Source organism: Oncorhynchus kisutch, linkage group LG27 (genome assembly GCF_002021735.2).
Source record: "Oncorhynchus kisutch isolate 150728-3 linkage group LG27, Okis_V2, whole genome shotgun sequence".
Lineage (NCBI taxonomy): Eukaryota > Metazoa > Chordata > Actinopteri > Salmoniformes > Salmonidae > Oncorhynchus > Oncorhynchus kisutch.
The window spans coordinates 44,188,207-44,215,945 of record NC_034200.2 but is presented as its reverse complement, the minus strand read 5'-3'; the positions used below and the strand labels follow the sequence as shown (position 1 = coordinate 44,215,945).

General features: G+C 46.1%; 1 protein-coding gene across 1 annotated transcript in view; it reads left to right on the top strand.

Annotated features, from left to right (window-relative positions):
- The window catches only part of emilin2a (elastin microfibril interfacer 2a), a 49,145-nt gene extending 26,194 nt beyond the window's left edge, over window positions 1-22,951 (top strand). The window contains exons 7-10 of the mRNA XM_031807033.1: window positions 13,127-13,591; window positions 13,697-13,804; window positions 19,084-19,221; window positions 22,051-22,951. Coding sequence (XP_031662893.1) covers window positions 13,127-13,591; window positions 13,697-13,804; window positions 19,084-19,221; window positions 22,051-22,376 — 1,037 coding nt within the window. The 3' untranslated portion in view covers window positions 22,377-22,951. The remainder of the gene's footprint in view (window positions 1-13,126; window positions 13,592-13,696; window positions 13,805-19,083; window positions 19,222-22,050) is intronic.
- Window positions 22,952-27,739: the final 4,788 nt, after the last annotated feature.

Below are 27,739 nucleotides of genomic sequence, written 5' to 3'. Positions count from 1 at the left end.
TATCTTAGCCAGATACATTTAAACTCAGTTTTTTCACAATTCCTGACATTTAATGCTAGTACACATTCCCTGTCTTAGGTCAGTTAGGATCACCACTATTTTAAGAATGTGAAATGTCAGAATAATAGTAGCGAGAATGATTATTTCAGCTTTTATTTCTTTCAGCACATTCTGAGTGGGTCAGAGGTTTACATACACTCAATTAGTATTTGGTAGCATTGCCTTTAAATGGTTTAACTTGGGTCAAATGTTTTGGGTAGCCTTCCACAAGCTTCCCACAATAAGTTGGGTTAATTTTGGCCCATTCCTCCTGACAGAGCTGGTGTAACTGAGTCAGGTTTGTAGGCCTCCTTGCTCGCACACGCTTTTTCAGTTTTGCCCACAAACTTTCTATGGGATTGAGGGTCAGTGATGTGATGGCCACTCCATTACCTTGACTTTGTTGCCCTGAAGCCATTTTGCCACGACTTTGGAAGTATGTTTGGGGTTATTTGCCATTTGGAAGACCCATTTGCCACCAAACTTTAACAAAGCTTTTTTAGCTTTTCAATGTTATGAATTGATTTGAATTTTAATGAGGGAAATAAGTATTTGACCCCTCTGCATAACATGACTTAGTACTTGGTGGCAAAACCCTTGTTGGCAATCACAGAGGTCAGACGTTTCTTGTAGTTTATTTTTTATTTATTTTACCTTTATTTAACCAGGCAAGTCAGTTAAGAACACATTCTTATTTTCAATGACGGCCTGGGAACAGTGGGTTAACTGCCTGTTCAGGGGCAGAACGACAGAGGGGGTTTGAACTCACAACCTTCCGGTTACTAGTCCAACGCTCTAACCACTAGGCTACCCCGCCCAGTATATAGCCTCCACATTGACTCTGTACTGGTACCCCTTGTATATAGGCTATATACAGGGTATTACGGTACAGAGTCAATGTGGAGGCTATATACAGGTTGTTACGGTACAGAGTCAATGTGGAGGCTATATACAAAGGGTACTGGTACAGAGTCAATGTGGAAGTTATATACAGGGTGTTACGGTACAGAGTCAATGTGGAGGCTATATACAGGGGGTACCGGTACAGAGTCAATGTGGAGGCTATATACAGGGTGTTACGGTACAGAGTCAATGTGGAGGCTATATACAGTTCATTACGGTACAGAGTCAATGTGGAGGCTATATACAGGGGTACCGGTACAGAGTCAACGTGGAGGCTATATACAGGGGGTACCGGTACAGAGTCAATGTGGAGGCTATATACAGGGGGTACCGGTACAGAGTCAATGTGGAGGCTATATGCATGGCATTACGGTACAGAGTCAATGTAGAGGCTATATACAGGGGGTACCGATACAGAGTCAATGTGCGGGGGCACCGGTTAGTCGAGGTAATTAAGGTAATATGTACATGTAGGTAGAGTTATTCAAGTGATGCGTAGATAATAAACAGAGAGTAGCAGCAGTGTCAAGGGTGGCTGGAGTCTTTGACCATTTTTAGGGCCTTCGTTTGACACCGCCTGGTATAGAGGTCCTGGATGGCAGGAAGCTTGGCCCCAGTGACTATGTATGGCTTGGGTGGATGGATTAATGAATTAATTGGGCTGTTGGGTCCCAGACCTTCTAGATAATTAACAGGGATAGAAGATGGAAAGATTACCTCAGTTTGAAAGACACAGATTCTGTTTAAGTCTCATTGTTCCACTCCCAGCTCCTCCTAAATCCTGTGACCTGCAGACAGCTGTGTCAATATGGGCTACGGAGATAGAGTCATATTAGAGACCTGGATAACTGGAAAACTAATATGCAGCCAGTGGCGTGTTTCCTCTCTGAAGAAGCTGTTTCCTGAAAGTAATCCCCTGTATGGAGCGCTTGGACATGGAGAGGTTCAATCTGATTGGTTTAGATTTGAGGAAATGGCCAAATGTAAGGAATAGGCCCATAGGGTTGTGTTTAGCCACGGGGAAGGAATGTAGTCTGCTTAACTGATGAAGAGGTTTTTAAAGGTTAATATGAAGCTCCATGCTGGAGCTCATGGAGAGGGTCTCCTCCAGTCCCCTGGTCTGTGTGTCCTGCTGGGCCTCATAGAGAGGGTCTCCTCCTGTCGCCCTGTCTGTGTGTCCTGTTGGGCCTCATGGAGAGGGTCTCCTCCTGTCCCCCTGTCTGTGTGTCCTGTTGGGCCTCATAGAGAGGGTCTCCTCCTGTCCCCCGGTCTGTGTGTCCTGTTGGGCCTCATAGAGAGGGTCTCCTCCTGTCCCCCTGTCTGTGTGTCCTGTTGGGCCTCATAGAGAGGGTCTCCTGTCCCCCTGTCTGTGTGTCCTGTTGGGCCTGATAGAGAGGGTCTCTTCTTGTTCCCCTGTCCTGTTGGGCCTCATAGAGAGGGTCTCCTCCTGTCCCCCTGTCTGTGTGTCCTGTTGGGCCTCATAGAGAGGGTCTCCTGTCCCCCTGTCTGTGTGTCCTGCTGGGCCTCATGGAGAGGGTCTCCTGTCCCCCTGTCTGTTTGTCCTGTTGGGCTTCATAGAGAGTCTCCTGTCCCCCTGTCTGTGTGTCCTGTTGGGCCTCATAGAGAGGGTCTCCTCCTGTCCCCCGGTCTGTGTGTCCTGCTGGGCCCATAGAGGGTCTCCTGTCCCCCTGTCTGTGTGTCCTGTTGGGCCTCATAGAGAGGGTCTCCTCCTGTCCCCCTGTCTGTGTGTCCTGTTGGGCCTGATAGAGAGGGTCTCTTCTTGTCCCCCTGTCCTGTTGGGCCTCATAGAGAGGGTCTCCTCCTGTCCCCCTGTCTGTGTGTCCTGTTGGGCCTCATAGAGAGGGTCTCCTGTCCCCCTGTCTGTGTGTCCTGCTGGGCCTCATGGAGAGGGTCTCCTGTCCCCCTGTCTGTTTGTCCTGTTGTGCTTCATAGAGAGTCTCCTGTCCCCCTGTCTGTGTGTCCTGCTGGGCCTCATGGAGAGGGTCTCCTGTCCCCCTGTCTGTTTGTCCTGTTGTGCTTCATAGAGAGTCTCCTGTCCCCCTGTCTGTGTGTCCTGTTGGGCCTGATAGAGAGGGTCTCTTCTTGTCCCCCTGTCCTGCTGGGCCTCATAGAGAGGGTCTCCTTCTGTCCCCCTGTCCTGTTGGTCCTCATAGAGAGGGTCTCTTCTTGTCCCCCTGTCCTGCTGGGCCCATAGAGGATCTCCTGTCCCCCTGTCTGTGTGTCCTGCTGGGCCTCATGGAGAGGGTCTCCTTCTGTCCCCCTGTCCTGTTGGGCCTCAGAGAGGGTCTCCTCCTGTCCCCCTGTCTGTGTGTCCTGCTGGGCCTCAGAGAGAGGGTCTCCTGTCCCCCTGTCTGTGTGTCCTGCTGGGCCTCATGGAGAGGGTCTCCTGTCCCCCTGTCTGTGTGTCCTGTTGGGCCTCATAGAGAGAGTCTCCTCCTGTCCCCCGGTCTGTGTGTCCTGCTGGGCCCATAGAGGGTCTCCTGTCCCCCTGTCTGTGTGTCCTGTTGGGCCTGATAGAGAGGGTCTCTTCTTGTCCCCCTGTCCTGCTGGGCCTCATAGAGAGGGTCTCCTTCTGTCCTGTTGGGCCTCATCGAGAGGGTCTCCTGTCCCCCTGTCTGTGTGTCCTGCTGGGCGTCATAGAGAGGGTCTCCTCCTGTCCCCCTGTCTGTGTGTCCTGTTGGGCTTCATAGAGGGTCTCCTCTGGAGATCGACCGATTAATCGGAATGGCCGATTTAATTAGGGCCGATTTCAAGTTTTCAGAACAATCGGAAATCGGTATTGGACACCGATTTTGCGTTTTTTATTTTATTTAATCTTTATTTAACTTGGCAAGTCAGTTAAGAACACATTCTTATTTTCAATGACGGCCTAGGAACGGTGGGTTACCTGCCTCGTTCAGGGGCAGAACGACAGATTTTTCCCTTGTCAGCTCGTGGGATCTAATCTTGCAACCTTGCAACCAACCTATGGCGTTCTGCATTAGCATCGAACAGCCCCCGTGATATGCAGCTGTTCAGGGAAGCTAGAAACCATTATACACAGGCAGTTAGAAAAGCCAAGGCTAGCTTTTTCAAGCAGAAATTTGCTTCCTGCAACACTAACTCAAAAAAGTTCTGGGACACTGTAAAGTCCATGGAAAATAAGAACACCTCCTCCCAGCTGCCCACTGCACTGAAGATAGGAAACACTGTCACCACTGATAAATCCACCATAATTGAGAATTTCAATAAGCATTTTTCTACGGCTGGCCATGCTTTCCAGCTGGCTACTCCTACCCCGGACAACAGCACTGCACCCCCAACAGCAACTCGCACAAGCCTTCCCCATTTCTCCTTCTCCCAAATCAAATCAAATCAAATGTATTTATATAGCCCTTCGTACATCAGCTGATATCTCAAAGTGCTGTACAGAAACCCAGCCTAAAACCCCAAACAGCAAGCAATGCAGGTGTAGAAGCAAATCCATTCAGCTGATGTTCTGAAAGAGCTGCAAAATCTGGACCCCTACAAATCAGCCGGGCTAGACAATCTGGACCCTTTCTTTCTAAAATTATCTGCCGAAATTGTTGCCACCCCTATTACTAGCCTGTTCAACCTCTCTTTCGTGTCGTCTGAGATTCCCAAAGATTGGAAAGCAGCTGCGGTCATCCCCCTCTTCAAAGGAGGGGACACTCTTGACCCAAACTGCTACAGACCTATATCTATCCTACCGTGCCTTTCTAAGGTCTTCGAAAGCCAAGTCAACAAACAGATTACCGACCATTTCGAATCTCACCATACCTTCTCTGCTATGCAATCTGGTTTCAGAGCTGGTCATGGGTGCACCTCAGCCACGCTCAAGGTCCTAAACGATATCTTAACCGCCATCGATAAGAAACATTACTGTGCAGCCGTATTCATTGATCTGGCCAAGGCTTTCGACTCTGTCAATCACCACATCCTCATCGGCAGACTCGACAGCCTTGGTTTCTCAAATGATTGCCTCGCCTGGTTCACCAACTACTTCTCTGATAGAGTTCAGTGTGTCAAATTGGAGGGTCTGCTGTCCGGACCTCTGGCAGTCTCTATGGGGGTGCCACAGGGTTCAATTCTTGGACCGACTCTCTTCACTGTATACATCAATGAGGTCACTTTTGCTGCTGGTGAGTCCCTGATCCACCTCTACGCAGACGACACCATTCTGTATACTTCCGGCCCTTCTTTGGACACTGTGTTAACAACCCTCCAGGCAAGCTTCAATGCCATACAACTCTCCTTCCGTGGCCTCCAATTGCTCTTAAATACAAGTAAAACTAAATGCATGCTCTTCAACCGATCGCTACCTGCACCTACCCACCTGTCCAACATCACTACTCTGGACGGCTCTGACTTAGAATACGTGGAGAGGAGAGGGTCTCTCTCATAGAGAGGGTCTCCTTCTGTCCCCCTGTCCTGTTGGGCCTCATAGAGAGGGTCTCCTGTCCCCCTGTCTGCGTGTCCTGCTGGGCCTCATGGAGAGGGTCTCCTCCTGTCCCCCTGTCCTGTTGGGCCTCATAGAGGGTCTCCTCCTGTCTGTGTATCCTGATGGTGTTTTTAGGAGAGGGCCGTGCTGAGGTCACTGGGGCTGTCATGCATCCCTGCAGTACGTCATCCTCAACCCTGCAGCCATCATTGGCACAGTTCTCTCTAGTAGAGGCCCACGGTAGGCATGTGACAATTGGAAAACATTTCTTAACGTTTAAATATACTTTATTTTCTCTTCGGTTTTCTGTTGGGGGCAGTGGTTTAGTGCTATTTTTTTAGGTACTAGTGTGCTTTTTTTATTTTTACGCCATCATTTGGTTTGGGATCTGATCCCTGCACACCATTATACCCACCCCCATCTACACCCCTCTTACCCAGGGTAATCAAAACTGTGGAGAGATCCCAGCTCCAAGCCTCTGTCATGACATCACAGCTGAGGAGAGGAGAGAGCATCTGGAGTGGGGTGTAGAGCCATGAGTCTCCCCTAGTTCCCTGAACTCTGCCTCTCTTCTCCCCTCCCCTCACCACACCAACCTCCTCCTCTCCCTGCATTCTGCCTCTCTTCTCCCCTCCCCTCACCACACCAACCTCCTCCCCTCCCCTCCCCTCACCACACCAACCTCCTCCTCTCCCTGCATTCTGCCTCTCTTCTCCCCTCCCCTCACCAACCTCCTCCTCCTCCCTGCATTCTGTCTCTCTTCTCCCCTCACCACACCAACCTCCTCCTCTCCCTGCATTCTGCCTCTCTTCTCTTCTCCCCTCACCACACCAACCTCCTACTCTCCCTGCATTCTGCCTCTCTTCTCCCCTCCCCTCACCAACCTCCTCCTCCTCCCTGCATTCTGCCTCTCTTCTCCCCTCCCCTCACCAACCTCCTCCTCTCCCTGCATTCTGCCTCTCTTTGACCCTCCCCTCACCACACCAACATCCTCCTCTCCCTGCATTCTGCCTCTCTTCTCCCCACACCACACCTCCTCCTCTCCCTGCATTCTGCCTTTCTTCTCCCCACACCACACCAACCTCCTCCTCTCCCTGAATTCTGCCTCTCTTCTCCCCTCCCGCCCCTCACCAACCTCCTCCTCTCCCTGCATTCTGCCTCTCTTCTCCCCTCCCCTCCCCTCACCACACCAACCTCCTCCTCTCCCTGCATTCTGCCTCTCTTCTCCCCACACCACACCAACCTCCTCCTCTCCCTGCATTCTGCCTCTCTTCTCCCCACACCACACCAACCTCCTCCTCTCCCTGCATTCTGCCTCTCTTCTCCCCACACCACACCAACCTCCTCCTCTCCCTGCATTCTGCCTCTCTTCTCCCCACACCACACCAACCACCTCCTCTCCCTGAATTCTGCCTCTCTTCTCCCCTCCCGCCCCTCACCAACCTCCTCCTCTCCCTGCATTCTGCCTCTCTTCTCCCCTCCCCTCACCACACCAACCTCCTCCTCTCCCTGCATTCTGCCTCTCTTCTCCCCACACCACACCAACCTCCTCCTCTCCCTGCATTCTGCCTCTCTTCTCCCCACACCACACCAACCTCCTCCTCTCCCTGCATTCTGCCTCTCTTCTCCCCTCACCACTCCAGCCTCCTCCTCCCCCTGCATTCTGCCTGTTCAGGGTGAGATGAGAAGAGAGGCAGAGTTCAGGGAACTAGGGGAGACTCATGGCTCCACACCCCCACTCCAGATGCTCTCTCCTCTCCTCAGCTGTGATGTCATGACAGAGGAAGCTTCCCTGGAGCTGGGATCTCTCCACAGTTTTGATTACCCTGGGTCAGAGGGTGTTTGGATGGGGGTGGGTATCATGGTGTGAAAGGATGAGATCCAAAACCAAACATAGCAGGTTATAGCTAACTTGCTTATCTGTAGAAAGTGAATTTCCTTTCAGTCAAACTGAGACCTTACTACCAGACTCAGTGGTGGAAAAGTACGCAATTATCATACTTGAGCAAAAGTAAAGATACTTTTAAAAGAAAATGACTCAAGTAAAAGTGAAAGTCACCCAGTAAAATACTACTTAAGTAAAAGTCTAAAAGTATTTAGTATTAAATATACTTAAGTATCAAAAGTAAAAGTATAAATAATTTCAAATTCCTTATATTAAGCAAAGCAGACAGCACCATGTTCTTGTTATTGTAATATACAGATAGCCAATGGCACACTCCAATACTCAGAGATAATTTACAAACTAAGCATGTGTGTTTAGTGAGTCTCAAATCAAATCATATTTTATTTGTCACATACACATGGTTAGCAGATGTTAATGCGAGTGTAGCGAAATGCTTGTGCTTCTAGTTATGACAATGCAGTAATAACCAAAGAGTAATCTAACCTAACAATTCCACAATTACCTGAAACACACAAGTGTAAAGGGATGAAGAATATGTCAAATAAAGAATAATGAATGAGTGATGGTACAGAACAGCATAGGCAAGATGCAGTAGATGGTATCGAGTACAGTATATACATATGAGAGGAGTAATGTAGGGTATGTAAACATTATATTAAGTGGCATTGTTTAACGTGGCTAGTGATACATTTTTACATACATTTTTACATTACTAAAGTGGCTGGAGTTGAGTCAGTATGTTGGCAGCAGCCACTCAATGTTAGTGATGGCTGTTTAACAGTCTGATGGCCTTGAGATAGAAGCTGTTTTTCAGTATCTCGTTCCCAGCCTCGATGCACCTGTACTGACCTCGCCTTCTGGATGATAGCGGGGTGAACAAGCAGTGGCTCGGGTGGTTGTTGTCCTTGATGATCATTTTGGCCTTCCTGTGACATCGGGTGGTGTAGGTTTCATGGAGGGCAGGTAGTTTGCCCCCGGTGATGTGTTGTGCAGACCTCAATACCCTCTGGAGAGCCTTACGGTCGTGGGCGGAGCAGTTGCCGTACCAGGCGGTGATACAGCCCGACAGGATGCTCTCGATTGTGCATCTGTAGAAGTTTTTTGAAAGTGCTTTTGGTGACAAGCCAAGTTTCTTCAGCCTCCTGAGGTTGAAGAGGCGCTGCTGCGCCTTCTTCACCACACTGTCTGTGTGGGTGGACCAATTCAGTTTGTCCGTGATGTGTATGCCGAGAAACTTAAAACTTACTACCCTCTCCACTATTGTCCCGTCGATGTGGATAGGGGGGTGCTCCCTCTGCTGTTTCCTGAAGTCCACAATCATCTCCTTTTGTTTTGTTGACGTTGAGTGTGAGGTGAACACTGGGCCTTGGAGAATAGTTAGATGTGTGAACACTGGGCCTTGGAGAATAGTTAGATGTGTGAACACTGGGCCTTGGAGAATAGTTAGATGTGTGAACACTGGGCCTTGGAGAATAGTTAGATGTGTGAACACTGGGCCTTGGAGAATAGTTAGATGTGTGAACACTGGGCCTTGGAGAATAGTTAGATGTGTGAACACTGGGCCTTGGAGAATAGTTAGATGTGTGAACACTGGGCCTTGGAGAATAGTTAGATGTGTGAACACTGGGCCTTGGAGAATAGTTAGATGTGTGAACACTGGGCCTTGGAGAATAGTTAGATGTGTGAACACTGGGCCTTGGAGAATAGTTAGATGTGTGAACACGGACCTTGTGCTGAGTCAGAGGCCTGGAACACACGTAACCATCTGGAAGTCTTCAGAGCACTGACCTCCCTCAGCCTTGGCGCTGACCGACTGCACAATATTGGTCTCCGAACGTGTGTGGGTGTGTGTGTACCCCACCCTACAGCAGAGTCTCTTTAACAGATGATGTGATGTAGAGCTGAAGTACAGCTCTGCTGGTTTAGTAGCTTGACCTTCAGTTGTTTGTTGTTTTGCTGATAACTGGAGACCTGTGTTCCATAAAGCATCTGTATGTGGTGATCATGACTGCCATCCTCTGTCCTAGGGACTGTGGTGATCATGACGACCATCCTCTGTCCTAGGGACTGTGGTGATCATGACGACCATCCTCTGTCCTAGGGACTGTGGTGATCATGACGACCATCCTCTGTCCTAGGGACTGTGGTGATCATGATGACCATCCTCTGTCCTAGGGACTGTGGTGATCATGACGACCATCCTCTGTCCTAGGGACTGTGGTGATCATGACGACCATCCTCTGTCCTAGGGACTGTGGTGATCATGACGACCATCCTCTGTCCTAGGGACTGTGGTGATCATGACGACCATCCTCTGTCCTAGGGACTGTGGTGATCATGACGACCATCCTCTGTCCTAGGGACTATGGTGATCATGACGACCATCCTCTGCAGTAACAGGGTCTGGTACAGTAACAGTCCTGCAGTGTGGACACAACATGATCTTCATGATCACTACCGTTTATGTGTATTACAGATGTGTACATGTATATTACAGCTTGGCTTGAACAAAAGTCTGCAACTACACAAACTATCTGCTTTAGGGGGCAGGAGGCCAGAGGGGTGGGTGTTCCACTGCCTGCTTGTCTCTCTGTTAAGTTAAGGAGAGGATGACCCTGCCTGTCTCTCTGTGAGGTTAATGTGAGGAGGACCCTGCCTGTCTCTCTGTGAGGTTAAGGTGAGGAGGACCCTGCCTGTCTCTCTGTGAGGAGGACCCTGCTTGTCTCTCTGTGAGGTTAAGGTGAAGAGGACCCTGCCTGTCTCTCTGTGAGGTTAAGGTGAGGAGGACCCTGCCTGTCTCTCTGTGAGGTTAAGGTGAGGAGGACCCTGCCTGTCTCTCTGTGAGGTTAAGGTGAGGAGGACCCTGCCCGTCTCTCTGTGAGGTTAAGGTGAGGAGGACCCTGCCTGTCTCTCTGTGAGGTTAAGGTGAGGAGGACCTCGCTGGAATTACATCAGCAGAATGCCTAGCAGCTGATTCCCCAGGGAGAAACAGTGTGGGTGTTTATGAGCAGGTTGTTCAACTTAGGCGTGTTATAGTTACCCTGTTTTTCCATCACGTGTTCCAAAGTACTGGTATTAATTATGAGATATGATGCATTGTTATGGTTTCACATATACTCACTCAACAACACCCATCCTTATGGTAAACCAACTAAAAAACGATATCTCTAACTCTTTCTCATTGTTTCTCTCTTTCTCTTCCTGTTTCTCTCTCTACTCGCCTTGTTTTGCTCTCTCTCCCTGTTTCTTTCTCTCTCCCTGTTTCTTTCTCTCTCCATTTCTCTCTCTCTCCCTGTGTTTCTCTCTCCCTGTGTTTCTCTCTCTCTCCGCTTCTCTCTCTCTCTCTCTCTCTGTTTTTGTCTCTCTCTCCATTTCTCTCTATCCCTGTGTTTCTCTCTCTCTCCGTTTCTCTCTCAATCCGTGTTTCTCTCTCTCTTTCCCTGTGTTTCTCTCTCTACGTTTCTCTCTCTCTCTCCCTGTGTTTCTCTCTATCCCTGTGTTTCTCTCTCTATCCCTGTGTTTCTCTCTCTCCGTTTCTCTCTATCCCTGTGTTTCGCTCTCTATGTTTCTCTCTCTCTCCCTGTGTTTCTCTCTCTATCCCTGTGTTTCTCTCTCTCTCCGTTTCTCTCTATCCCTGTGTTTCTCTCTCTCCATTTCTCTCTCTCCCTGTGTTTTTCTCTCTCCGTTTCTCTCTCTCTCAGTTTCTCTCTATCCCTGTGTTTCTCTCTCTCCGTTTCTCTCTATCCCTGTGTTTCTCTCTCTCCGTTTCTCTCTGTCTCCGTTTCTCTCTATCCCTGTGTTTCTCTCTCTCCGTTTCTCTCTATCCCTGTGTTTCTCTCTCTCTCTCCGTTTCTCTCTATCCCTGTGTTTCTCTCTCTCCGTTTCTCTCTGTCTCCGTTTCTCTCTATCCCTGTTTCTCTCTCTCCGTTTCTCTCTCTCCGTTTCTCTCTATCCCTGTGTTTCTCTCTCTCCGTTTCTCTCTGTCTCCGTTTCTCTCTATCCCTGTGTTTCTCTCTCTCTCCGTTTCTCTCTATCCCTGTGTTTCTCTCTCTCTCCGTTTCTCTCTATCCCTGTTTCTCTCTCTCCGTTTCTCTCTCTCCCTGTGTTTCTCTCTCTCTCCGTTTCTCTCTCTATCCTTGTGTTTCTCTCTCTGTTTCTCTCTCTCTCTCCGTTTCTCTCTCTCTCTCCCTGTTTCTCTCTCCTTCCCTCTCTCTCTCCCTGTTTCTCTCTCTCTCCCTGTTTCTCTCTCCCTGTTTCTCTCTCATTGCCTCTCTCTCTCCCTGTTTCTCTCTCATTGCCTCTCTCTGTCCCCATTTCTCGCTCTCTCCCCGTTTCTCTCTCTCCCCATTTCTCTCTCATTGCCTCTCTCTCCCCGTTTCTCTCTCATTGCCTCTCTTTCTCTCCCCGTTTCTCTCTCTCTCCCTGTTTCTCTCTCATTGCCTCTCTCTCTCTCCCCCCGTTTCTCTCTCATTGCCTCTCTCTCTCCCCGTTTCTCTCTCTCTCAATTCAATTCAAGGGGCTTTATTGGCATCAGAAACATATGTTAACATTGCCAAAGCAAGTGAGGTAGATAATATACAAAACTGAAATAAACAATACAAAATAAGTAAACATTACACATACAGAAGTTTCAAAATAATTTTTTTGTTAATTCTTTCCAATGTGTCAAGTAATTATCTTTTTGTTTTCTCATGATTTGTTTGGGCCTAATTGTGCTGCCGTCTCTCTCTCTGTTACTATCTCTGCCTCCCTGTTTCTCTCTCTCACTCCCTGTTTCTATCTCTACCTCCATTTCTCTCTCCACCTGTTTCTCTCTCTCCCTGTTTCTCTCTCTCCCCATTTCTCTCTCTCCCCATTTTCTCTCTCTCCCCGTTTCTCTCCCCGTTTCTCTCTCTACCTGTTTCTCTCTCCCCGTTTCTCTCTCTCCCCATTTCTCTCTCTCCCCATTTCTCTCTCCCCATTTCTCTCTCTCTCCCCGTTTCTCTCTCTCCCCGTTTCTCTCTCTCCCCGTTTCTCTCTACCCGTTTCTCTCTACCCGTTTCTCTCTCTCCCCGTTTCTCTCTCCCCGTTTCTCTCTCCCCGTTTCTCTCTCTCCCCGTTTCTCTCTCTCCCAGTTTCTCTCCCCGTTTCTCTCTCCACCCGTTTCTCTCTCTGCCTCCCCGTTTCTCTCAGTCACAGTGGTCAGGTATTTTGCCACTGTGTACTCTCTGTTTAGGGCCAAATAGTATTCTAGTTTGCTCTGTTTTTTTGTTAATTCTTTCCAATGTGTCAAGTAATTATCTTTTTGTTTTCTCATGATTTGTTTGGGTCTAATTGTGCTGCCGTCTCTCTCTCTCTGTTACTATCTCTGCCTCCCTGTTTCTCTCTCTCACTCCCTGTTTCTGTCTCTACCTCCATTTCTCTCTCCACCTGTTTCTCTCTCTCCCTGTTTCTCTCTCTCTCCACCTGTTTCTCTCTCTCTCTCCGTTTCTCTCTCTCTCCGTTTCTCTCTCTCCCCGTTTCTCTCTCTCCCCGTTTCTCTCCCCGTTTCTCTCCCCGTTTCTCTCTACCCGTTTCTCTCTCTCCCCGTTTCTCTCCCCGTTTCTCTCCCCGTTTCTCTCTCTACCCGTTTCTCTCTCCACCCGTTTCTCTCTCTGCCTCCCTGTTTCTCTCACCCCGTTTCTCTCTCTGCCACCCCGTTTCTCTCTCCCCGTTTCTCTCTCTCCCCCCGTTTCTCTCTCTGCCTCCCCGTTTCTCTCTCTCTCCCTGTTTCTCTCTCTGCCTCCCCGTTTCTCTCTCTCTCCCTGTTTTTCTCTCTCCCTGTTTCTCTCTCTCAGATGAAGCTGTGAGACCTGGTTCTGTCCCAGATCAGACCAGACCCAGGGTTAACCAGATCCACATTCCCCACAGGACCCCCCTTGACTCGTCCCCCCAGACCCCCAGGCAACCCTACAACCCCAGACAGCCAGCCAGTCCACACCAGCCTACCAACCCTCTACAGCCCAACATCCACCGCCATCCGAACCAACCAACTCTGTACCTGGTGCCACATAAGCCTAATCAGCCAGGCCAGCCCACTGTCATCCTCGTACCCCATCCTAACCAACCATCCAACCCTAACCAACCCTTCTTAACGATGGTACCCCGCCAGCCCAGCCCCCCCTCTAACCCTCCCAGTCAGCCGCGTCGGGTCCTGGAGGTGGGAGAGGCTGGTCCACCAGGCTACATGAGGAGGGTAACAGTCAGGAGAGGATCAGATGACTCATCCTCCACACCTGTTAAAGGATTCGCTGGAGCACCAGGTCAGTAGTGATGGGGATGTGGATGGAGTTACCACCAAAATGTTGCCCAAGTGTTTTAAATGGTATGAGAGATTATAACCCAGTGAATGTTTTCTAAACCACCAGGATACAACCCTCCCGAGAAGCCATTCTCCTTCAACAAACATGAGACGATCCCAGTAGCTGCCAAGGTCCCCTGGAACCCAGCGTCACAGACCCCACTAGTCACACCAGGTAACACAACTACACCTATACCCATACTAGAACAACAATGTAGACTATCAGTGAAATGCTTCCTAACGGGCCCTTCCCAACAATGCAGAGAGAAAGTAAACAACAGGTGTAACAGTGAAATGCTTCCTGACGGGCCCTTCCCAACAATGCAGAGAGAAAGTAAACAACAGGTGTAACAGTGAAATGCTTCCTGACGGGCCCTTCCCAACAATGCAGAGAGAGAGTAAACAACAGGTGTAACAGTGAAATGTTTCCTGACGGGCCCTTTCCAACAATGCAGAGAGAGAGTAAACAACAGGTGTAACAGTGAAATGCTTCCTGACGGCCCCTTCCCAACAATGCAGAGAGAGTAAACAACAGGTGTAACAGTGAAATGCTTCCTGACGGGCCCTTCCCAACAATGCAGAGAGAGAGTAAACAACAGGTGTAACAGTGAAATGCTTCCTGACGGGCCCTTCCCAACAATGCAGAGAGAGTAAACAACAGGTGTAACAGTGAAATGCTTCCTGACGGGCCCTTCCCAACAATGCAGAGAGAAAAACAGAACATTCATAACATAAGTAGCTGAATAATAACACAAGGAATAAATACACAATGTGTAATGATAACTTGGCTATATACACAGGGTACCAGTACTGAGTCGATGTGTAGGGGTACGAGTTAATAACTTGGCTATATACACAGGGTACCAGTACTGAGTCGATGTGTAGGGGTACGAGTTAATAACTTGGCTATATACACAGGGTACCAGTACTGAGTCGATGTGTAGGGGTATGAGTTCATTGAGGTACAGTGCCTTCAGAAAATATTCACACACCCTTATTTTTTGCCAAAAATGCAATACCTCATACTATAAAATTGTAATTATGTTTTTTGAAATGTTTACAAATTAATAAGAAATTAAAAGCTGTATTCAAGCCAAAATAGGTTCAGGAGTAAAACGTTGCTTAACAAGTCACATGAGTTGGACTGTATGTCCCGTGCATTCAGAACGTATTCAGACCCCTTTTTTACATGTTGTTACGTTACAGCCTTAATCTAAAATGGATTAAGTTATCTACACTCAATACCCCGTAATGACACAATACCGCGTAATGACACAATACCCCATAATGACTCAATACCCCGTAATGACTCAATACCCCGTAATGACTCAATACCCCGTAATGACACAATACCCCGTAATGACACAATACCCCGTAATGACACAATACCCCGTAATGACACAATACCCCGTAATGACTCAATAACCCCGTAATGACTCAATACCCCTTATTGACTCAATACCCCATAATGACTCAATACCCCGTAATGACATAATGACACAATATCCCATAATGACACAATACCCCAATACCCCATAATGACATAATGACTCAATACCCATCATGACTCAATACCCATCATGACTCAATACCCCATAATTACATCACAATACCCCACAATGACACAATACCCCATAATGACAATACCCCATAATGACACAATACCCCATAATGACTCAATAACCCATAATGACAATGACACAATACCCCATGATGATACCCCATAATGACACAATACTCCATGATGATACCCCATAATGACACAATACCCCATAATGACACAATACCCCGTAATGACACTACCCCATAATTACTCAATACCCCACAATGACACAATACCCCCATAATGACACTACCCTATAATTACTCTATACCCCGTAATGACTCAATGCCCCGTAATGACTCAATGCCCTGTAATGACTCAATACCCTGTAATGACACAATACCCCATAGTTACATCACAATACCCCATAATGACACAATACACCGTAATGCCTCAATACCCCATAATGACACAATACCCCCATAATGACACAATACCCCATAATGACACAATACCCCTTATTGACTCAATACACCGTAATGACTCAATACCCCGTAAAGACATAATGACACAATACCCCATAATGGCACAATCCCATAATGACTCAATACCCCATAATGACACAATACCCCTTATTGGCTCAATACCCCGTAATGACTCAATACCCCGTAATGACATAATGACACAATACCCCGTAATGACACTACCCCATAATGACATAATGACTCAATACCCCATCATGACACAATACCTCGTAATGACACAATACCCCATAATGACACAATACCCCATAATGACATCACAATACCCCATAATGACACAATACCCTATAATGATACCCCGTGATGACTCAATACCCCATGATGACTCAATATCCCATGATGACTCAATACCCCATAATTACATCACAATACCCCATAATGACACAATACCCCATAATGACACAATACCCCGTAATGACTCAATACCCCATAATGACTCAATACCCCGCAATGACTCAATACCCCGTAATGACACAATACCCCATAATGACAAAGCAAAACGTTTTTTTGACAAATAAATCAATCAGAAATACCTTGTTTGAGTTTATTTTTATTTTTACAGGGACAGTGCACATTAATCAACATTTCAGTAAAAGTGCCGGTTTTAGCCAACCGGCTAATTTTCAACCGCAGTCCCTGGGCAGGTTATTAAAAACAATTACAATATAGACAATAGCAACATAGAACAAGCAAGACATAGCAACATAGGACAAGCAAGACATAGCATACAGACAGAGCAACATAGGGCAAGCAAGACGTAGCATACAGACAGAGCAACATAGGGCAAGCAAGACATAGCAACATAGGACAAGCAAGACATAGCAACATAGGACAAGCAAGACATAGCAACATAGGACAAGCAAGACATAGCAACATAGGACAAGCAAGACATAGCATACAGACAGAGCAACATAGGGCAAGCAAGACATAGCAACATAGGACAAGCAAGACATAGCAACATAGGACAAGCAAGACGTAGCATACAGACAGAGCAACATAGGGCAAGCAAGACATAGCATACAGACAGAGCAACATAGGACAAGCAAGACGTAGCATACAGACAGAGCAGCATAAAACAAAAAGCAGCAAGACAAAATTCATAAAAGCAACAAAGTGTTTCCACACCTCACAAGCTACAGACAATAGACAACATGGAGAGTGGCAACACACAGCTAGGGACCATGTTCACAAATCTGATTGACCTTTAGCCATGTCTTCAAGCATTTTGTGAAAGTGTGATATGTGGTGCAGTTATGTGTGTCTGATGGCAGTGTATTCCAGACATGGGAAGCTCTCACAGAGAATGCAGATTTACTAAAGGTGCTTTTCCTTAGGGGAACTATACAGTCACCTCTCATGGCAGACCTTGTGGATCTGCTGCCATATGTCTGGGTTTTCTGTTTAACAAAAATATTGACATAATTACATAATTATTCAGACCCTATGCTATAATTCAATTTTATTGGTCACAGCTGTCGTAAATTCAATTGATTGGACATGATTTGGAAAGGAACACACCTGTTTACGTAGTTGACAGTGCATGTCAGAGCAAAAACAAAGCCATGAGGTCGAAGGAATTGTCCTTAGAGCTCCGAGACAGGATTGTGTTCAGGCACAGATCTGGGGAAGGGTAACAAAAAATGTCTGCAGCATTGAAGGTCCCAAGAACACAGTGGCCTCATCATTCTTAAATGGAAGAAGTTTGGAACCATCAAGACTGTTCCTAGAGCTGGCCACCGCCCGGCCAAACTGAGCAATCGGGGGAGAAGGGCCTTGGTCTAGGGAGATGACCAAGAACCCAATGGTCACTCTGACAGACCTCCGGGGTTCCTGTGAGGAGATGGGAGAACCTTCCAGAAGGACAACCATCTCTGTAGCACTCCACCAATCAGGCCTTTATGGTAGAGTGGCCAGACGGAAGCCACTCGTCAGTAAAAGGCATGTTACAGCCCACTTGGAGTTTACCAAAAGGCACCCAAAGGACTCTCAGACCATGAGAAAAAAAATATCTGTTCTGGTGAAACCACGATTTGACTCTTTGGCCTGAATGTCAAGTTTAGAGGACACCTGGCACCATCCCTACAGTGAATCATAATTTGTGAGGATGTTTTTCAGCGTCAGGGACTGGGAGACCAGTCTGGATCGAGGGAAAGATGAACAGAGCAGAGTACATAAAGATCTTTGATGAAAACCTGCTCCAGAGCACTCAAGACCTCAGACTGAGTCGAAGGTTTACCTTCCAACAGGACAAAGGGTCTGAATCTTTATGTAAATGTGATATTTCAGTGTTTTATTTTTAATACATTTTCAAACATTTCTAAAAACCTGTTTTAGCTTTGTCATTATGGGGTATTGTGAGTAGCTTGATGAGGGGAAAAAACTATTTAATCAATTTTAGAATAAGGCTGTGACTAACAAAGTCTGGAAAAAGTCAAGGGGTCTGAATACTTTCCGAATGCACTGTAGTTCTTCAGATCGGATAATCTTGAACGGAGGTTATCCAGTTTATTCTCCAGTGATTGCATGTCCGCCAATAGAACAGAGGGTAGACGCAATTTGTTCTCTCTCCGACGTAGTCTCGTCAAGTATCCCGCATGCCGGCCTCTAGAGCGCCATTTCCTCCTCCTACGAGTGTCAGGGAGTTGGGCCTGGTCCACGATGTTCAATATGTCTTTCGCTTACGACTCATTGAACTAGAAGTCCTCGTCCAAATCGTGGTTAGTGATAGTTGCTCTGATGCACAGAAGCTCATTTCGGTCACAGGAAACAATTGCGGAAACATTATGATCACCTGAAAAAACACAAAGGTCAGGAGCCCATAAAACAGCCACCATTCCCTCTGGGGCCATTAGATCCTCTGGGGCCATTAGACCCTCTGCGGCCATTAGACCCTCTGCGGCCATTAGACCCTCTGCGGCCATTAGATCCTCTGGGGCCATTAGACCCTCTGCGGCCATTAGACCCTCTGCGGCCATTAGACCCTCTGCGGCCATTAGACCCTCTGCGGCCATTAGACCCTCTGCGGCCATTAGACCCTCTGCGGCCATTAGACCCTCTGGGGCCATTAGACCCTCTGGGGCCATTAGACCCTCTGGGGCCATTAGACCCTCTGCGGCCATTAGACCCTCTGGGGCCATTAGACCCTCTGGGGCCATTAGACCCTCTGCGGCCATTAGACCCTCCGGGGCCAGGGCCATTAGACTCTCCGGCTGTACACGTTTACACGATGTACACGTTTGTGTATTCTTGTTACACAAGTACGCAGAACAGCAATGTGTCACTAATTGCATTAGGTGTACATTTAACTCCCCATAAGCACTTTGATTTAATAGCATCTGTCTGTCCTCTATCCTGTCTGTTTTGTGTCAGTGTCTTCAGACAGTAGTTTCCTGGCAGACCCCTTCTCCTTCTCTGCTGGCCTGACCACTCAGTTCTCTGGGGAGTTTGGAACCATCCTCTTCAACAAGGTGCTGGTCAATGATGGAGGACATTACAACTCTCACACAGGTAACATACACACACAGAGAGAGAGACATCCACACACAGTCTTGTACAGCTAACCTTGTGGGTACACACAATTAAGTCCCATTCAAAATCCTATTTTCCCTAAACCTAACCCTAGCTCCTAGCCTTAACCCTAAAACTAACCCTAACTCCTAACCCTAAAACTAACCCTAGCTCCTAGCCTTAACCCTAAAACTAACCCTAACTCCTAACCCTAAAACTAACCCTAGCTCCTAGCCTTAACCCTAAAACTAACCCTAACTCCAACCCTAGTTCCTAAATTGAACCCTAACACTAATTCTAACCTTAACCCTAAACCCCCTAGAAATAGTATTTGGAATTTGGGGACTAACAGTTGGTCAAATTTTTGTTTGTTTACTATTCTTGTGGGATAGCTAAACACGTCGACAAACAGACAGACAGAGATACAAACAGAAACACAGACAGGCAGAGATACAAACAGACATAAATACAGAAACACAAACAGACAGAGATACAAACAGACAGAGATACAAACAGACATAAATACAGAAACAGAGATAAACAGACAGAGATACAAACAGACATAAATACAGAAACAGAGATAAACAGACAGAGATACAAACAGACATAAATACAGAAACAGAGATAAACAGACAGAGATACAAACAGACATAAATACAGAAACAGAGATAAACAGACAGAGATACAAACAGACATAAATACAGAAACAGAGATAAACAGACAGAGATACAAACAGACATAAATACAGAAACAGAGATAAACAGACAGAGATACAAACAGACATAAATACAGAAACAGAGATAAACAGACAGAGATACAAACATACATAAATACAGAAACACAGACAGATAGAGATACAAACAGACAGAGATACATACAGACAGACAGGCAGAGATACAGACAGACAGAGACAGACAGCCAGACAGACAGATATACATACATACAGACAGAGAGAGACAGACAGAGATACAGACAGACAGACAGGCAGACAGAGAGATACAGACAGAGATACAGACAGACAGACAAGAGATACAGACAGACAGACAAGACAGACAGACAGTCTGAATCTCTGGCTGACAGACAGACAGACAGAGATTCAAACAGACCGAGACAGACAGAGACATAGAGACAGAGAGACAGAGAGACAGACAGGTATTTGTCAGTGTGTGTGTTGGGTGTGGTTGTAATTCTGTCAATCCAGCCATTCATGAGTAGACTTATTAGTTGACACAGTCAGGTCCCAGGAGTGGTATACAGTCGTGGCCAAAAGTTTTGAGAATGACACAAATGTAAATTTTCACAAAGTCTGCTGCCTCAGTGTCTTTAGGTATTTTTGTCAGATGTAAAATGTCAGATGTCAGATGTAAATAATTACAAGCATTTCATAAGTGTCAAAGGCTTTTATTGACAATTACATGAAGTTGATGCAAAGAGTAAATATTTGCAGTGTTGACCCTTCTTTTTCAAGTCCTCTGCAATCCGCACTGGCATGCTGTCAATTAACTTTTGGGCCACATCCTGACTGATGGCAGCCCATTCTTGCACAATCAATGCTTGGAGTTTGTCAGAATTTGTGGGTTTTTGTTTGTCCACCCGCCTCTTTAGGAATGACCACAAGTTCTCAATGGGATTAAGGTCTGGGGAGTTTCCTGGCCATGGACCCAAAATATATATTGTCACCAAACTGTTCCTGGATGGTTGGGAGAAGTTGCTCTCGGAGGATGTGTTGGTAACGTTCTTTATTCATGGCTGTGTTCTTAGGCAAAATTGTGAGTGAGCCCACTCCCTTGGCTGACAAGCAACCCCACACATGAATGGTCTCAGGATACTTTACTGATGGTAACGCTCACCTTGTCTTCTCATGACAAACTTTTTTCCGGATGCCCCAAACAATCGGAAAGGGGATTCATCAGAGAAAATGACTTTACCCCAGTCCTCAGCAGTCCAATCCCTGTACCTTTTGCAGAATATCAGTCTGTCCCTAATGTTTTTCCTGGAGAGAAGTGACATCTTTGCAGCCCTTCTTGACACCAGGCCATCCTCCAAAAGTCTTTGCTTCACTGTGCGTGCAGATGTACTCACACCTGCCTGCTGCCATTCCTGAGCAAGTTCTGTACTGGTGGTGCCCTGATCCCACAGCTGAATCAACTTCAGGAGACGGTCCTGGCATTTGCTGGACTTTCTTGGGCGCCCTGAAGCCTTCTTCACAACAATTGAACCGCTCTCCTTGAAGTTCTTGATGGCCCAATAAATGGTTGATTTAGGTGCAATCCTTGCCTGTGAAGCCCTTTTTGTGCAAAGCAATGATGACTGCGTGTGTTTCCTTGCAGGTAACCAGGGTTGACAGAGGAAGAACAATGATTCCAAGCACCACCCTCCCTTTTAAGCTTCCAGTCTGTTATTCAAACTCAATCAGCATGACAGAGTGATCTCCAGCCTTGTCCTCGTCAACACTCACACCTGTGTTAACGAGAGAATCACTGACATGATGTCAGCTGGTCCTTTTGTGGCAGGCCTGAAATGCAGTGGAAATGTTTTTGGGGGATTCAGTTCATTTTCATTGCAAAGAGGGACTTTGCAATTAATTGCAATTCATCTGATCACTCTTCATAACATTCTGGAGTATATTCAAATTGCCATCATACAGTCTGAGGCAGCAGACTTTATGAAAATTAACATTTGTGTCATTCTCAAAACTTTTGGCCACGACTATAAGTGAGGCAGGGTTCAGTGTTGACCTGGGTTTGGGTTATGTTACTAGGGTTACCTAGGGATGGTTTTCAAAACACAGACACAGACTAATATTATATTTTCCCTCCCTCTCTCCAGGTATCTTCACGATACCGATGGAAGGGCGTTACCTGATCTCAGGAGTTCTGATGGCTCGGCAGGGGAAGGGACTGGAGGCTGTTTTGTCTGTCTCCAACCGTAGTGTCCATAGGCTGATGAGCTCCGCATCTGGAGCAGGGACAGTGGCCCAGGACAGTTGTCCCTGTGGAGGCTCTGTCTCGTTCAGCCTGATCCTGTCTCTGAGGCAAGGGGACCACGTAGCTCTGGTCCGGACCGCAGGGCAGCTGGCCACCACAGAGTCCAGAGACATCCTATCAACATTCAGCGCCATCTTCCTCTATGCCCCGCAGCCAATCACCAGATAGTTACCACTGGGCCAACCAATCACACAGCAAGGACTTGGTCATGTACATTCCACAACCAATCAGAAAGCAGGAATACATTTAAACAGACACCAGAAATCCAATCACCTGCAACCCTGCAGTTGTTCAGAATAATGATTTGTATCATAGATATTCACCATGTATAAAGTAATTCTGCAACCCTGCAGTTGTTCAGAATAATGATTTGTATCATAGATATAGATATTCACCATGTAAAAAGTCATTCTATGCTCGCCTTTTTACTGAACAATTATGCCAAAGATATAAAAAAATATATTAAGTGTTAATTCATGTATTTGACAATAGATCTGCTTTTTTTCTAACTTTTGTTTTAAAACATTTTCCTAAATTAACATTTATACAATTATATATGTACTTTTTTTTCTTTAAATAAATGTCAGAGGGAAGAGACCACCATATAGTTTATTCAGTATTCCATACCACATCCTGTTTAGATTAATCTGTTTTACAGGTTATTCCATACCAAAACACTGTTACAATTAGTAAAACAGTAGGGTTGATTCACGTATGTTGTCAATAAACCCATTTGAAGATTTGTCTGATAGTTGGATGGATGGTGTTAACATGGATCCAGATAGTATGTGTCTCAGGGTTGGGTTAGACGTTGGTTTAACATGGATTCAGATAGCATGTGTCTCAGGGTTGGGTTAGACGTTGGTTTAACATGGATTCAGATAGCATGTGTCTCAGGGTTGGGTTAGACGGTTTAACATGGATTCAGATAGCATGTGTCTCAGGGTTGGCTTAGATGGTTTAACATGGATTCAGATAGCTTGTTTCTCAGGGTTGGGATAGACGGTTTAACATGGATTCAGATAGCATGTGTCTCAGGGTTGGGTTAGACGTTGGTTTAACATGGATCCAGATAGCATGTGTCTCAGGGTTGGGTTAAGACGTTGGTTTAACATGGATTCAGATAGCATGTGTCTCAGGGTTAGGTTAGACGGTTTAACATGGATTCAAATAGCATGTGTCTCAGGGTTGGGTTAGATGGATTAACATGGATCCGGATAGCATGTGTCTCAGGTTTGGTTAGACATTGGTTTAACATGGATTCAGATAGCATGTGTCTCTGGGTTTGGTTAGATGTTGGTTTAACATGGATTCAGATAGCATTTGTCTCAGGGTTGGGTAAGACGGTTTAACATGGATTCAAATAGCATGTGTCTCAGTGTTGGGTTAGACGTTGGTTTGACATGGATCCAGATAGCATGTGTCTCATGGTTGGGTTAGACGGTTTAACATGGATCCGGATAGCATGTGTCTCAGGTTTGGTTAGATGTTGGTTTAACATGGATTCAGATAGCATGTGTCTCAGTGTTGAGTTAGATTGTTTAACATGGATCCAGATAGCATGTGTCTCAGGTTTGGTTAGACGTTGGTTTAACATGGATTGAGATAGCATGTGTCTCAGGGTTGGGTTAGACGTTGGTTTAACATGGATTCAGATAGCATGTGTCTCAGGGTTGGGTTAGACATTGGTTTAACATGGATTCAGATAGCATGTGTCTCGGGGTTTGGTTAGATGTTGGTTTAACATGGATTCAGATAGCATTTGTCTCAGGGTTGGGTTAGACGGTTTAACATGGATTAAAATAGCATGTGTCTCAGGGTTGGGTTAGACGTTGGTTTAACATGGATCCAGATAGCATGTGTCTCATGGTTAGGTTAGACGGTTTAACATGGATCCGGATAGCATGTGTCTCAGGTTTGGTTAGACGTTGGTTTAACATGGATTGAGATAGCATGTGTCTCAGGGTTGGGTTAGACGTTGGTTTAACATGGATCCAGATAGCATGTGTCTCAGGGTTGGGTTAGACATTGGTTTAACATGGATTCAGATAGCATGGGTCTCAGGGTTGGGTTAGACGTTGGTTTAACATGGATCCAGATAGCATGTGTCTCATGGTTAGGTTAGACGGTTTAACATGGATCCGGATAGCATGTGTCTCAGGTGTGGTTAGACTTTGGTTTAACATGGATCCAGATAGCATGTGTCTCAGGTTTGGGTTAGACGTTGGTTTAACATGGATTCAGATAGCATGTATCTCAGCGTTGGCTTAGATGGTTTAACATAGATTCAGATAGCTTATTTCTCAGGGTTGGGTTAGACGGTTTAACATGGATTCAGATAGCATGTGTCTCAGGGTTGGGATAGACGGTTTAACATGGATCTGGATAGCATGTGTCTCAGGTGTGGTTAGACTTTGGTTTAACATGGATCCAGATAGCATGTGTCTCAGGTTTGGGTTAGACGTTGGTTTAACATGGATCCAGATAGCATGTGTCTCAGGTTTGGGTTAGACGTTGGTTTAACATGGATTCAGATAGCATGTGTCTCAGGGTTAGGTTAGATGTTGGTTTAACATGGATTCAGATAGCTTATGTCTCAGGGTTGGGTTAGACGTTGGTTTAACATGGATCCAGATAACATGTGTCTCAGGGTTGGGTTAGACGGTTTAACATGGATCCAGATAGCATGTCTCAGGGTTGGGTTAGACGTTGGTTTGACATGGATTCAGATAGCATGTGTCTTTGGGTTCGGTTAGATGTTGGTTTAACATGGATTCAGATAGCATTTGTCTCAGGGTTGGGTAAGACGGTTTAACATGGATTCAAAAAGCATGTGTCTCAGGGTTGGGTTAGACGTTGGTTTGACATGGATCCAGATAGCATTTGTCTCAGGGTTGGGTTAGACGGTTTAACATGGATTAAAATAGCATGTGTCTCAGGGTTGGGTTAGACGTTGGTTTAACATGGATCCAGATAGCATGTGTCTCATGGTTAGGTTAGACGGTTTAACATGGATCCGGATAGCATGTGTCTCAGGTTTGGTTAGACGTTGGTTTAACATGGATCCAGATAGCATGTGTCTCAGGGTTGGGTTAGACATTGGTTTAACATGGATTCAGATAGCATGTGTCTCAGGGTTGGGTTAGACGTTGGTTTAACATGGATCCAGATAGCATGTGTCTCATGGTTAGGTTAGACGGTTTAACATGGATCTGGATAGCATGTGTCTCAGGTGTGGTTAGACTTTGGTTTAACATGGATCCAGATAGCATGTGTCTCAGGTTTGGGTTAGACGTTGGTTTAACATGGATTCAGATAGCATGTGTCTCATGGTTAGGTTAGACGGTTTAACATGGATCCGGATAGCATGTGTCTCAGGGTTGGGTTAGACGGTTTAACATGGATTCAAATAGCATGTGTCTCAGGGTTGGGTTAGACGTTGGTTTAACATGGATCCGGATAGCATGTGTCTCAGGGTTAGGTTAGACGGTTTAACATGGATTCAGATAGCATGTGTCTCAGGGTTGGGTTAGATGGATTAACATGGATTCAGATAGCATGTGTCTCAGTGTTGAGTTAGATTGTTTAACATGGATCCAGATAGCATGTGTCTCAGGTTTGGTTAGACATTGGTTTAACATGGATTGAGTTAGCATGTGTCTCAGGGTTGGGTTAGACGTTGATTTAACATGGATCCAGATAGCATGTGTCTCAGGGTTGGCTTAGACGTTGATTTAACATGGATCCAGATAGCATGTGTCTCAGGGTTGCGTTAGACGGTTTAACATGGATTCAGATAGCATGTGTCTCAGGGTTGGGTTAGACGTTGGTTTAACATGGATTCAGATAGCATGTGTCTCATGGTTGGGTTAGACGGTTTAACATGGATCCAGATAGCATGTGTCTCAGGGTTGGGTTAGACGGTTTAACATGGATCCAGATAGCATGTCTCAGGGTTGGGTTAGACGTTGGTTTGACATGGATTCAGATAGCATGTGTCTCTGGGTTCGGTTAGATGTTGGTTTAACATGGATTCAGATAGCATTTGTCTCAGGGTTGGGTAAGACGGTTTAACATGGATTCAAAAAGCATGTGTCTCAGGGTTGGGTTAGACGTTGGTTTGACATGGATCCAGATAGAATGTGTCTCATGGTTGGGTTAGACGGTTTAACATGGATCCGGATAGCATGTGTCTAAGGTTTGGTTAGACATTGGTTTAACATGGATTGAGATAGCATGTGTCTCAGGGTTGGGTTAGACGTTGATTTAACATGGATCCAGATAGCATGTGTCTCAGGGTTGGGTTAGACGTTGGTTTAACATGGATTCAGATAGCATGTGTCTCAGGGTTGGGTTAGATGGATTAACATGGATCCGGATAGCATGTGTCTCAGGGTTGGGTTAGACGGTTTAACATGGATTCAAATAGCATGTGTCTCAGGGTTGGGTTAGACGTTGGTTTAACATGGATCCAGATAGCATGTGTCTCATGGTTAGGTTAGACGGTTTAACATGGATCCGGATAGCATGTGTCTCAGGGTCGGGTTAGACGGTTTAACATGGATTCAAATAGCATGTGTCTCAGGGTTGGGTTAGACGTTGGTTTAACATGGATCCAGATAGCATGTGTCTCATGGTTAGGTTAGACGGTTTAACATGGATCCGGATAGCATGTGTCTCAGGGTTAGGTTAGACAGTTTAACATGGATTCAGATAGCATGTGTCTCAGGGTTGGGTTAGATGGATTAACATGGATTCAGATAGCATGTGTCTCAGGGTTGGGTTAGACGTTGATTTAACATGGATCCAGATAGCATGTGTCTCAGGGTTGGCTTAGACGTTGATTTAACATGGATCCAGATAGCATGTGTCTCAGGGTTGCGTTAGACGGTTTAACATGGATTCAGATAGCATGTGTCTCAGGGTTGGGTTAGACGTTGGTTTAACATGGATTCAGATAGCATGTGTCTCATGGTTGGGTTAGACGGTTTAACATGGATTCAGATAGCATGTGTCTCAGGGTTAGGTTAGATGGATTAACATGGATCCGGATAGCATGTGTCTCAGGTTTGGTTAGACATTGGTTTAACATGGATTCAGATAGCATGTGTCTCGGGGTTTGGTTAGATGTTGGTTTAACATGGATTCAGATAGCATTTGTCTCAGGGTTGGGTTAGACGGTTTAACATGGATTCAAATAGCATGTGTCTCAGGGTTGGGTTAGACGTTGGTTTAACATGGATCCAGATAGCATGTGTCTCAGGGTTAGGTTAGACGTTGGTTTAACATGGATTCAGATAGCATGTGTCTCATGGTTGGGTTAGACGGTTTAACATGGATTCAGATAGCATGTGTCTCAGGGTTGGGTTAGATGGATTAACATGGATCCGGATAGCATGTGTCTCAGGTTTGGTTAGATGTTGGTTTAACATGGATTCAGATAGCATGTGTCTCAGTGTTGAGTTAGATTGTTTAACATGGATCCAGATAGCATGTGTCTCAGGTTTGGTTAGACGTTGGTTTAACATGGA